Source organism: Mesitornis unicolor, unplaced genomic scaffold (assembly GCF_000695765.1).
Source record: "Mesitornis unicolor isolate BGI_N332 unplaced genomic scaffold, ASM69576v1 scaffold11148, whole genome shotgun sequence".
NCBI lineage: Eukaryota > Metazoa > Chordata > Aves > Mesitornithiformes > Mesitornithidae > Mesitornis > Mesitornis unicolor.
Genome location: NW_010202555.1, coordinates 1 through 13,729, shown reverse-complemented (window position 1 = coordinate 13,729; position 13,729 = coordinate 1). Strand labels below are relative to the sequence as shown.

The 13,729-nt window shown below is 36.4% G+C and overlaps 1 protein-coding gene across 1 annotated transcript in view; it reads right to left on the bottom strand.

The window, feature by feature from the left end:
* The window catches only part of LOC104535865 (collagen alpha-1(XI) chain), a gene marked incomplete at its 5' end in the record, with an annotated part of 35,741 nt that extends 22,159 nt beyond the window's left edge, over window positions 1–13,582 (bottom strand). Inside the window, 10 exons of the mRNA XM_010190436.1 lie at window positions 726–779; window positions 1,923–1,976; window positions 2,271–2,324; window positions 2,513–2,620; window positions 3,121–3,174; window positions 10,764–10,817; window positions 10,903–10,956; window positions 11,902–11,955; window positions 12,701–12,808; window positions 13,529–13,582. Of these exons, the coding sequence (XP_010188738.1) occupies window positions 726–779; window positions 1,923–1,976; window positions 2,271–2,324; window positions 2,513–2,620; window positions 3,121–3,174; window positions 10,764–10,817; window positions 10,903–10,956; window positions 11,902–11,955; window positions 12,701–12,808; window positions 13,529–13,582 (648 nt within the window). The remainder of the gene's footprint in view (window positions 1–725; window positions 780–1,922; window positions 1,977–2,270; window positions 2,325–2,512; window positions 2,621–3,120; window positions 3,175–10,763; window positions 10,818–10,902; window positions 10,957–11,901; window positions 11,956–12,700; window positions 12,809–13,528) is intronic.
* Window positions 13,583–13,729: the final 147 nt, after the last annotated feature.

Here is a 13,729-nt window from a genome sequence, read left to right as displayed (position 1 = left end):
TTAAATAGCTCTCAGGGTACATTCAATGATGCCCCCTCCCTTGTTTTTTAAAGTGCAAAAACTGCATCTAATTGCTCTCTAAAGCAGACCTAAACATTGATGCATCTACTACAGTTCTGTAAGTGTAACATTACTTAGTGGTTTTGATTAGCTAAATTTGTAAAGCCTGTGAAGCTTTAGAGAATTCAGAAATAATGGAATGGCTTCAAAAGTTACAGCTCATTATGGCAAGTTGCTGCTTGTTAATTTTGTGTGCAGAGGGGATGACACAGGTTTGCACAAAAGCTGCACTGAAATTATTTTATTTCAGAGGCTAAAGACACCAAAGCAGACACATTCATCCTGCTCCCTGCCAGCAGTCATGAGCCTAAGGATGATGTCTTGCATTATTCTCATAATCACTCACTCCTATTAGAAGACTAATTCAGCACACACTGAATTCTTACCCTAGCAGATACTGAATTCACTTGGTTGAAAAGAAAAAGTGCATTTATAGATAAACAATACATTCTTCCCTATGTATTTTTGTTCCTATGTTCCATGTAACACATGATAAAGGGTTTTATCTGCTGTTTCTGTTTTTTCATTTCTCCTATTACATTACTTAAAAGGAATTTCAAACATCGTATATGAGTGTCACAACATGGAAAACAAGTAACTGAAATTCTCTAGAACATAATGTCTCACAAAGGGACATGTATGAGAGAAAATGAGAGATTACTTACTCTTTTTCCAGGTGGACCAGGTGGGCCAGCTTCACCTGAAGGACCTGGTGGACCCTGCAATGGAAAATGATAACCTCAGTGGTACAGAGATAAAGTTATTATCTTTATTAAATGCAATAAACATCTGCAATATGTTGGCCCCCTTTCAGTGGAGAAAAAGTAAGTACCATAAATACACACAGAAGTACACGTTTTTATTCAACAAATTCTATCTTAGGGTGGTCATCTGAATCTTTTTAACAGCTGTACAAAATGCAGCCATTCTTTTTTTCTCTTCCTGTTTTCAACAAAACATTTCAGACCAGAAAGTGGCTGCACAGAAGTAACATACATTCATAGACTACGGTCTAAATCCATTAAGAAGTTTCTTGCTTTCTTTTGTGCTGAAGTCATTACTTTTGCTAACATTTTTCACTAACGGCTGTGAGTTAGCTGCCCCATAGGTGACTTGCTTGAAAAATCTTTTGTGCACTTGATAGCCATTTGGCTACTCCATCTTGGTAAACTGTGATAATCTTAAATATTTCAGGTTTGCTGAACAGTTTGATAAACACTCTAAAAGTACTAAAAGTTTACAGGTAAACCCCGGTTTATAACTTCTTGACAATATGTTCAATGTACTAGCATTTCTTGTATTTTCCAACAGTACTGTATACGATAACTTCTTGATAATTAGAGCTTCCAGAGCTAGACAGAGACTATCCAAAATGGAAACCCTATATTTTTGCAGTAAAAAGTTAAATTAATGATGTTTTAATATAGGCATCTACAGAAATATGAGAACTTTGATGCTTAATGTGGGTACTGGTCAGATGCTCCTTAACTTTCTTAAAGCACAAACATCAAGATTTTCCTTCATTTCATCAGGCCAGCTAATGAAAATTATCTGGCTGCAGCATTCCTTTCTTATGCTCAGAATTGCTCTATTTTTAGTGCTCCTCAACAGCTCCAGCACAAATCTTTAACACATCATTTGTTTCTACGTCTCAAAGAAACTGATCTCTTGCTTCTGATTGTGACTATAATATGGACAGTTCTATCTCTGCAAGGAAATAAATAGATATTTTTTAGTATAATAGAAAAAACATCCACTTAGAAAATATTTTTGAGTATGAATGTATAGAAAGCACTGATTTAGCAAAAGATACTTTCTTAGCAGAGGAGAGCAGCTAAAGTAAAATGTCCGAAACAACTCACAGGTTGACCAGGATCACCATCTTCACCCTTCTCTCCACCAACACCATCTTGACCCTACAGAAGTCACAGGGAAATAAACAAAATAGAAAATACAGCTAAATTAAGTAACTTAGTTTCATATATGAACATTGGAGCAGTATTTTTCTACAGAGCATTTTCCTAAGGACACTAGTTTTCAAAACTTTTTCAAGATTTCTAAACCTTTTTTAAGTCTTAAGTAACACATGAACAGAAAAGCAACAGATCTTACAGGTGAGACCTCATCCCCAGACAAGGAAGAGGTAGAGTTAACTAGAATGTAGTGCAAACCAAGAGTAGGACCTAAAACTGGGTTTTAAGTATACTTACAGCTGGACCAGGTTCCCCAGGGGGACCAGGATCTCCAGGAAAACCAACTGGGCCCTAGATAAGTCAGGAAAAAAGCAAGGAACATGTCATCCATTGACAAGCAGGTACCAATCATCAAAAATGTATTATGAAGCATAAAATGAATTTAGTTCAAATGTAGAAATTTATATACAGTTCTATATGTAGCACAACCTCAGCAGTGTTTCGTGGTGCTTTGTGTTAAAATTATAAAGCTCACTTACTGGGTTACCCTTAGGCCCATCATCACCTGGAGGTCCTTTAGCACCTGGTGGTCCAGCTGCTCCAGGTGGACCAGCCTCACCTTTTTCTCCTCTTTCACCTTTTGGACCCTGTAGAAAACATACAAACACACAAATGTCATCTAGAAATTGAATGACTGAAAAAAGATTACAATGGCAAAACTGTTTTTCAGACCTGGGCAATGTTACTGCTCAGTAAATGCTGGCACGTGAATGGGAAATTGAGACCTCAGCCTCAGATTGGAAAACCTGTGTAGCTCAGGTTGAGTGCCAACATCTGCACCCAGTTTGCATCAATGAATTGTCTTCAGAGAGAAAAACATGCATGTCAAAGTAAACACTTTTGGAAGCAAAAATAGGTAGTCTGTTAGGAAGTCTTCATCCTTGTCCTCCAGCTGTTAGTACAAGATGTTGCTGTAATTATGTGGAAACAAATCACATTTTAAAGGTACAAGTCTTTCACTGAAAATTTAAATAAAACATACATAAGTACACAAGTAATCTGATTAAATGTTTTCTAAAGTAAGCACTCCCAGATACCTTAGTTTACCATAGATAGGCTAATAATAAAACAAAACCTAAATACTCACAGATGTTCCAGATTCTCCAGGTGGTCCAGGGTTACCAGCTTCTCCAGGTTCACCCTATAAATGTGTGAGGATAAATTGATGAGTCATTAGGGAGAAAATTTCTATGAATTTACTTGGTTATTATATATTCTTATTCATGTGAACAGCTTAAAAGAGCTGTCTTTTATTAGGTCTGCTTAAAGGGGGTTGAGTTACATATGGCTTTGCAGAACTGGAATCTGAAAGTTTAGAGATTACATCAAACAAAGCTCTTGCAAGCCAGGAGGACTAACCTTCCCTTTGGGCTTTGGAAGATCTTCCCCTTTATTATCCCATATATTGCAAATTTCCTGTTTGTCATCTTTCTTTCTAGTCCCAGAAATGACAAAGAAGTGTATTGTCTGTGTATGGGTTTTTTGCTAGAAGATACATTTTGCCTGGAGGCAAGTTTCTACAAGTAAGAGAATATTAATTGGCAATGAATGTCAATGGAGTGAAGAAGATATTACTGCTATAGATATGGTTAGAATAAAGTAAATATAAAGAAAAACCTAAGTATGAAATAAGATGAAATAATGATGATGGAAATTGTTTAGTAAAGCAGATGGCTTTGAGGATGACACTATATAGAGAAAATCTGTGCAAGTCACAGATAATACTCTATTACATGAATGTTTAAGTTAATTCAGTCTCTTTTTGAGCTAGTACTGTATATTAATACTGTCTTTGCAATTGCTCATTTTAAAGTTTAGTTATGACTGATTATTTTCTAGCTCAGTGGTCTGATAAATAAACCTTTATAGAAAACTACTCTCTTAGTAGAACATTTAGCTATTAGCATCTCAGACACACAAATCTGTGAAAGCATAACAGAATCTGCTTTGTGGTTGCCATGGAGTGCTGAGATAAGAACTATAGGTTTTTATTCCAAAGGATTTCTCAATGTAACTGCTAATGCAGGGATTTTTTTTCCACATATATATTCTTTTTCCAAACCAAATGAACACTGACAATAATTATGCCTATAAACAGGAGTACTTCAGTAATGAAAATGCATTTCACCCAATCCTCTCTACTGAACTCAAACCCAGGTTTGGAATAGATTTGTGTATCCTTCATATCCTGTATGACCTGCACGCCCCATTTCATTCTATGACAATTCAATTAACACAACATGCATGCCCGTCATTTCCACACAGACAGTATAAAAGTATAAATCATAAAATATAAATTTTGAACAAATCTTATGGTGTAGGTACTGAGCTCTTTTTTGTAGAAGCTAATGGCAGCACGATGAGCACACTGGGACGAGAATTTGGCCCAATGTAAATATCATGTTAGATGAATGGAGGCAGATCCGAGTACCCAAGTGAATTCTGGAATAGGATAATTAACAGATAACCACAATTTTAGGAGCAATATTAAAATGCCCTTTAGAAAGGGCACTTTTAAAAGGTGAATTTGCCTTTAGAAACTGTACTATGTCCTATTAGACATACTTAAATTTGCAGTAGTCTTAAAAATTAATGATCCCTTTCAGTACTTAATTTGGTTCTGTGATACAGCACTCACTATTTTAAAAAAAAAACCAAACAAAAATCTAGTGGATACTTCAGGTCAATAAGAATTAAATATTTTTTTCTGGGAAAATTAACAATCTTAATTTCCTTATCCTCTGCATGGGGTTTACTGAATCTGCAACGTCATTAGTATTTTTTTTGTCCATGACTACTTAGATTTATGTAGCCACAGAGAATAAGATCTGGAATTAGCGAACAATTAATGTTATTCAAGTTGGTAGTTATATCTAACTGAGTCCACAATATAGACTGTTTCAACAGGTGTCCTCATTGCAGGATTGAGTGACAGGAGAGCACTAATTGTGCCAAGTCTTGCCTGACAAGCACTTGTGCCAGTATAATCCCCTTCTAAGCTTCTCAGAGAGTAAATTGTTTTTCTGCCTTGCTGCCAAATGATATTGTAACTTATGATGTTTCATACTTGATTTGTAATCCACTTTACCCTTCCCACTGACAAACACACCTCCAAGTTATACTATCACGCAACAAGAGAAAAGGGGAGCTTTCTCTGGCATATTGACCTATACATGGGGACAACAGGGGAACACGGTGCTCCTGGGAGCTCAGGGGTCCCTGCTACATCACATATGTTGAAACTGGCAGATGCAGGCAGCCTATATGAGCACTGTGCATAGTAACTCCCCAATAAGCAACGGTGTGGAAGATGGCAAAGTTAGAAGGGCTAGAAAATGTCAAGATGTTCCCCTTAAAGGACATCTGTGAAAGATGAGACCAGTTAAAGTTTCATCTCACATTAACACTTCAAAGTCATTGCTCTATTAAAAAATGTGACTCTTCCCTGTATGCAGTCCTTGTTTCTTCTGACACTAATTTTTATATTCCAAATATTAGGTACTATGAAAGGCTGTACTTGTTTTAGACAGCTGTTAAGGGACTTAAACAATTTTTTGATGGAGAAGATTATAGCCAATATATATTTACAGAATGCATATTTATAGCTACTAAAAACTGTGCAATCTATAGGTTATTGATTGCCCTTGTCTGTCTTTGCATTTTTGGTAAGGATGGTATCAATTCAGAATCTGATGCATCTTCTCCATGGGAAATATCTCATGTTCTTTTGGGAAATAGATTTTATAATCTAATGATAGATTTATTCCACCTCTGGGATTTTCCCCCTGCTTTGTTATCAGGTCAGATCTTTTAAAAGTGAGTGTACTCTTTCTTAGGCAAAGCTTTCCTCTGACAGAATTTCAACAAGCAAAGACAGACATTTTAAACTACAAAGAGTCATGTCATTTCACAGACATGTTTAATTCTGAAAACCTCCTTGGATTAAGCAGCAGAATGATTTCTATCAGGCTAAGGACAGTAGTTTCAAAGTAAGTCCTTTGTTTTCCTTATGACCAGTTCTAGAGAACTGTCCATACAAAGCATAAAAAAAGAGATAGTGGATGGGAGGCTGCCACCCTTTGGTTAAATTCTGCGACATGGTGATTTATTGTGTAAGAAAGAGGCAACTTTGGAACTGACTGAGTTGTGAAAAGGATTCAGTTACACTTCTGTTCCTTTTTGCCATCCTCACAAAATAGACAAAAAAAAAAAACAAACAGAAAAGAGAAAGCTAAATTTAATCGAGAGAAATTCTAAAGTTGTACTATATTTTCTGGGATGGCTTATGTTTACAAGCATGTTGAAGAGATGGAGAAGAATAGGAAGAGATCACAGTCAGTGAGTCACGTAAAGTTATTAGAAGCAGTTTTTCAGGCCAGATATTCAGGTAGCATAAACTGTCATAGACACATCTTGATTAAGTACCTTAGCAATTGTCTGCACATAGGTGTGTGGAAAAAATGACAGGCACACAAAGATGTCTGTGCAAACTTATCAGACATGCTTTTAAACTTAGGGTCAGAATACTCAATTGATTCTGTCCTCTTACTTCTGTATGCAGTATAAATCAGTGACTGATTAAACATGTACGTTATTGATTTCACTTGTTTACTGTATGGGACTCCCTATTAGTGTACTATTTTAAAAATTATTTTAGAATGATAGAATAGGAAAGAGTATAAACTCAGATGAGTGTAGTGGTTTTCTAACATCAGGCTTCATACAGTAAAAAACAGATTTCATACAGTAAAACAGATCTAAACCCTGAGAGGCTACCGAAGGAACGCTTTAATTCTGCAGGCATTCATTTTGCATTACTCATTGACTCTGCCAGTTTAACGCATGGTGTGGGAGAAGGGGTGCACTACTGTGCAGTTATCACAGATTAACCTTAATTAGAAAGGCAGATTTATTTTGTTAGGTTTTATGGAACAGAAGTGTGAGGTTAATGTTACTTGTTTATTTTCCTCTCTGTGCTGTAAATTCTTAGATGTTGTAAAATAAGTTTTTAGAAGTTGTGAGCAACTTACTGGATATTTAGAATATCTGTGTGTTAGGCTTTTGATATCAAATTAGAGATAAGCATGTGTTGGTACATTTTGATTTTCCACTTTTTCTTAATTATAAGCACAACAAAGAGAATAATCTCAGGGTGGAATCTGAATTTCAGTGGTTCTAGTTAAGCGTAAGTCTCAAGACTTCCAGACTGCTCCAGGGAGGCTACAGGCATTAATAATGGAAAGCTACATGCACATTTGTACCACAGAGGTCTTTGAACATTTAGGCCTTTGTGCTTGTGGCAGAGGAAACAAGGTAGTTAAAAATACATGGCACTAAATGTGTCAAAAATTGTTTATAATTTGCCAGAGGATAGGCAGGCTTTGAATCCCCAGTATTAATGACAAAATATCTCCTAGTCTAACCATTCAAATATGAAAGTGAGCAAATCTATTTCACTGCCCAGCAGTGACAGGGAGGATACCAAAATGTTTAGTCACACTTTACAATCAGCACTGCATTGTATTATCTGTAGTATGGTACGTATTTCCTGAAAGGGATGCAGTGGCCAAAGCATGCTGATGTAATAAGAAAAACATTAGGAAAAAACATGTGGGAAGAAAAGGAAAAGAGAAAATGCATGTTTTAGAGTGTGAACTGTCCTCCCACTGTGGGAGCTCCTCCTGACAAAACAACTCTTTATGATTTCTAAGCTTGCAGAACTCATTCAATGGAATCGAAATTAAGAAGGAAGGTATCCTAAGTAGGAAAAAACCAGGCATGTATTAAAACTTGAGGAGTAGGAAAGTAATTAGAAGAAATAAAAACTTCTGAAATAATAGACTTGGAAGCTTCTCTGTGTGAAGGCAGAGAATACAGGAAATAAGCAAGAGGAAATAAAAATGACAACTAGTGATAAACAGTCTGAATTTAATGTGCTTGAATTAAATTTGGTGGGCTGATTATCACAAATAGGGATTCTGAATCACATAGAAGAGTCACAGGGAGAAACAAAGGATTAAGGAGTTCAATGTAAGTCCGTGTTTTTAGAAAATGAGTGGACTATAATTTGACCATGAAACAGTAAAAAATAAAGAGGTGATTGAATCCAATGGCAAAATTCCTATTAACTTCAATGGACCATAATATTATACAAGGTGGGTTTTTTCAAAGCAGTGAATATAATAGGTGCTACCCTGGATGTAGTGTTCTTACAATCAACGTTTTTCTCAGTACCATGGTGGTCACAGGAAGAATTTTTCTGCCCACAGTGCCCATTTTTTTCTGTATTCCACTGATATACAATCTCTTTTTCCAGTAATGTTTTTGCCATCTCTACCGGTTCTTGCATTCAGACACATTTTTGGTACTCTTCCCAGAGAGAAAAACAAATCCCTCAGCTCTTCATGAGGCCAAGCTTTCTTTTAAGATAGTCTGGAGGAACAATGTCACAAACTTTGGCACTTAGAGGGAATATCGTTATTAATAATGCAGTGAAGCAGGAGAGCGTCATGTTATGTGTGTCTCATGGAATTTGGGGTAAAAAAGACTGAAGACAAAAGAATGCCACTGCTACCAAGAGATGAGTTGATGCTCAGAGCCACATCCTGAGAAACAGGGAGTGCAATGAAGCGCTGTCAGCTTAAGACATGACAGTGCTACCATGAAAAAACTACAGTACAAGGATAATATTTTCATCTGCTTGGGCTCAGTACCCTTTGATCTTAAAAGTCAAAGAAGGAAAACAAAGTAGGATATTTTTCATCACACCATATATTATACTACATTATTCCAGTCCTCTCTTCACCATATCCTAGAGCACTGGTAAGTGATTTGTTTGATGGGCATGTAGGAAAAATCATGAAACATTTGGAGATTCTATTAAAAGAATAGTTTCATCATACTGACAAGAAGCTGGTGATTCCTTTTGACATGGCCCTAATATAACTGAAGGGTTATTTAAAGAAAAGATATTTTAGTGAAAAAATAGACATACAATCAACATTTTATAGTGGATGTCAACAATATTGAAAAGGATCATTAAAAACATCTTTTGTTATCACAGGGGAACAAGAAGCTTGTGAGATACTGTAGGGTGAACTGCAGGGTGGTTGTTGTTGTTGTTGTTATTATTATTATTAATGTAAATGATCCTGGCAAAACAATGGCATCTTCCTTATCTTGTGAAAAGAAAGAGTATCTAAAAGCTCTGTGAAGCAGAGTGACATGCTTTTGGACAGTGATCAAAGAGAGAATCACAAGAAATAAAAGTGATTTTGATTAACCTGGTACTTGAGTCATTACTTTTAAACTCATAGATCTGATATATTTATACCTAAAGGTACAATACTGGTACACTGTGTCAGAGAGAATATGTGGCTAAATGAAAGGAAGCAGAAATTAAGACTTCTGAAGAGCTGAAGTTCAATAATGATGTATGAGGAAGATGAGGGAAAAGGTACCTATGCAGGTAAATAAGGTACATTTAACTATCTGATGGGACAAGAATAAAAAGGGAAAACTTGCTTCATATTCTGAAAAGTTATCAATACCATGACCTTTCTGAAAAACTACCAATACTGACATTCTTAGGGATGTCTTTTCTAGGATTCATTGACATCAGTGTTCCATTGAATACATATGATATTCTGCAGCAAATATTTAAATACTCAAGAGCAGTCTACATAGTTTCTCAATATGTTATTTATACAGTGGCATGGAATACACTTCTATTCTGTTTCCTTCACCTTGTGCTCCTTTCAGAATCTTCTTTCCAAATCCAAAGTTAAACAAAAAAACCATACTACATCTGTAACATTACAGCAAAATGCTTGTGGGCTTACAAGTATGCTATGGCTGAGGTCATCTAACTTGGTAAAATAAACATAAATGGGAATTTCAAGAGATTCTCTCCTGAATTCTTTGTTTGCTCATCTTATAATAGTTAACACTGGTGATTCAAATAAACCACATGAAAAAGCCATTACATCTATTGCATGCAATATCTTTCCTTTAAGAAAATGGAAGATATATCTGACATGTTCTTTAGGTAAGACATGAAATTAAAAAACAAAAACCCACTTCATATACTGGTAGAAAAATTTCTAAATAGAGAACTTAAAATAGTGATGAAAGTAATTTTCATGAATGAATGTAATATAGCATCAGTCCTAAGTCAGGTTTTCAATTTGCACAAATCATCCTCAAACCTTTGGGTTTATTGGAACTGTATCTATCTGTATGAGGAACAGATGATATTGATTGATGCTTCAGGTCTGCTTCACCTCATAGATATGTTTGCCAATGATACATTAGATAATAGCTTATATTCTTAATATTCCAGATAGAGGGCTAGATGACATTCTAAGCTACACCAGTATTAAAATGAAAAACACTGGTAGACAATAATGTTACTGTAGGCATCAAACTATGTAGTTAAAAGAATAACCATAACCTTACTTTAACCCTTCACTTGAAAACTCTCTTTTCTGCTTCAAAGCTCATTCCTCTGATTGTTCAATATTTTTGTGATGTAAAATGTGAAATAAAAAGACCGACTGTGATAAGTCAGCCATTAGGAGTACAGCTAGATCACTGTTAACAATTACTAGGTTGATGAGGGATACTTGGGAACTGTAATATATCTCTATAGCTTCAAAGAATAATAAACATATATATACATATTCCTATTTCAAGGTTTTCTCTTTCTAGGAAGTTATTATCAACACTTACCTTTTCACCAACACCTCCAACAGAGCCAATTGAGCCTGGAGGGCCTTGAGGACCCTACAATGATAAAAGATGTTAGTTATCCCAAATACAGTGCTGTTACTGAGTTATTGAGACAAAAAACATACAGGTTGATTCTTACATCAGCTCCATTAGGACCTTGGGGACCTCTTGGACCTGGAGGGCCAGGTGGACCCTGTATCAAAGAGACAGTTTTATATAGTTAAAATCATAAAGAATAAGTCCAGTTGGGCTTTTTTTGGAAAATGAAAAAGAATATTCTCAATCTGAAAAGGACTTTAAATCTTTCTAGTGCTAAAGAAACAGCAGGGCCAGATTGTTGCCCATTGCATGAATTCACAAGGTGACAGGGGATCGATCCAGGCTATGTTATACAGTACCTGAGCTGGAAAAGATCTGATGCTTAGGACTCCTGAGGATTGTTTTCCTGCACTGTAATTTCCCTGCAGGTTACCTGCATAACCATTCCACCGTGCAAAGACCCTGGAGTAGCTTGTATGTCTGGTAAAAGCTATGTGACAGTACTGCCCCATGGTGCCTGCAGATGGCCAATAATAAAGCATCCAGGCTTGGCACAGGGTGTTGGAGGCAAATTTATACTGTAGATAGTTTGCATTTCAGTCAGGAGCAGCCCAGAAGGCATTCTGTCAACAGTATGCACAGTTGGAAAATGTAATCTCAAGATCACCGAGAGAAACAGTACAGATAGCCAAATGGTGTTTACCATCTTCTGGCCTGCAGTTACCTGAAGCTAAGGTACAATGCCCCTGAATTTCAGAAAAGCAGCTCCAAACTCTGATGCAGTGGTCTCTCCTATTTCTCTTTCTTTCCTGAACCTGCTTGCCACTGTCCTGTCTCAGACACACGTAGCATCTGCTTTGCTACCTACTTACTCTTCAGGGTATTTTCTTAAGTTAAATAAATCTTGATATTAAAGATGAGGAGGCAGATGTGGGAAAGCAACGTAAATCCCAGAGGGAGTTTATGTTACACAAAATAGTTCATACTCAGGCACCAAATTCAGGAATAGCTTATCAAATAGCGAGCTACAGAGAAAAGACAATAATACATGAATGATATTTCATATCCTCCAGAGTGATCAACGGGGAAGAAGTCTTACCATTGGGCCCACATCGCCATTTTCACCCTTTTCACCTGGTGGGCCAGGCAGACCCTAAAACACAGGGAGGAGAAAAATAAACTATTAGTAGGATACCTGGAATAATGAGGTATAAGTCCATATGAAACAATAGAAATTGGATCTACACGTGAAACTTGGGAACTTGTTGGGGGGGAAGAGGAAAATAAAACCTATTTGCATAAAAAAGGAGTTTTTATATTACAGCAAATGTATAGGTAGTCCTACGATGCTTAAACTTAGGGTAAGGCAGAAAATTTTTGGAAAAAAAAAAACCAAACACAGAAGTGCTAGAGTGGCTGACTTTAAAAACACTGCCATCATTATTCAGACCCCAGGTGGGGTGTTCTGCTAATCTTTCAGAACACAAGCAATGTGTGTGATGGTATCACTGAGAAAAACACTGTGTTGCAAAAACCTATTGTGAAAATACAGTAAATGACTAGGACATGTTAAATATGCCTCCAGATTGAACCCCTGGCTACCATTGGCTTTGGAATTTTATTCACTAATTAATTCATTTATAAAGTCCAATATTTGTGTTTTAAAAAGAGCACTTCTTTTTACTAGAGATACACATTTTAAAGAAAAAAATCAGTTTCAGAGCATCCTACTAATCTCCTTCAGCACTGAATCTGCTATTTATACATGAACTTTATGAACAGGGGATCTTTCAATTCTTATTCACTGACTCTATCATTTCTTTAATAGAAGAAAATAGTTTCTGACACAGAAATCAAGGTTCTTACAAGATGGAGAGTAAAATAATAAAGGAATTTACCTGTAAGCCAATAGGGCCAGGAGGGCCAGGGAAGCCTCGAGGACCTTCGTCACCTTTTTGCCCAAACATCCCTTGCTGACCTCTTGGGCCTGGCTCTCCATCACCTCCCTATTTGGAAACAGCAAAAAGCAAAAATATCACAAGTCTGATAATAACAGAAAATGTTCCAAGGAAAAGCTCCTGGAAAACAACTACAAGAATCACTCCTAATGTCTTTACAAATGCATATCCACCACCTTGATTGAATGAAATCCATTATACAAATAGAATACCAGGCTTCACGTAGGCCAACTACTGCATGTCTCAAAAAATTTTCCCTGAATACCTCTCCTCTTTCATATCTGCAGATAGATTCTAGCTGTTGAATACCTACATATTACTAAATTTGAACAGCTTACAGTTCTATCAGATTTCATGGTAGAAGAACTCAAAGCCTCTTAAATAAAACCAGAGGCCAATTCACCTAATATCAGGTGGATTTTGAAGAGAGATACTCTCTTTTAAACGCATCTGGTACTGAGCTGATTTTACCACTGTCATACAAACCATCAAACAAGTTCACTGACAGGTTGGGCCCCATTCACTATTTACACTACTTCATTTTTAATAATTCCTTCAAATTATTGACCTATTGTAAATCTGCAATAAAATAACACGTGTAGGTTTGCTTACAAATAAAAAAAGAAAACCTGCATGTACAGGAACAATGACAGAACTGTTAATAGTGATTTGAATTACATTCCTGAGTAAGGATCATGCAGTTCAAAGAACTTCTAAGCATCAGATGAGTTATGGAAGATTGGGATTTGCTCTGAATAAGCTACTTACAGCTATACCAGGGGCACCAACAGGACCCTGGAGACCTGGTGGACCAGGAGGACCCTGCAACAAACAAACATCCAAAAGGAAAAGTTAGTGATTGTGGCATCTGTAATGAGATTAAAAGCAAATACAGAGACAACCCCATCTGCATGACCAGGGTCTACTAAGCATTTCTACATTATCAATGATCTGGATGAGAGGATTGAG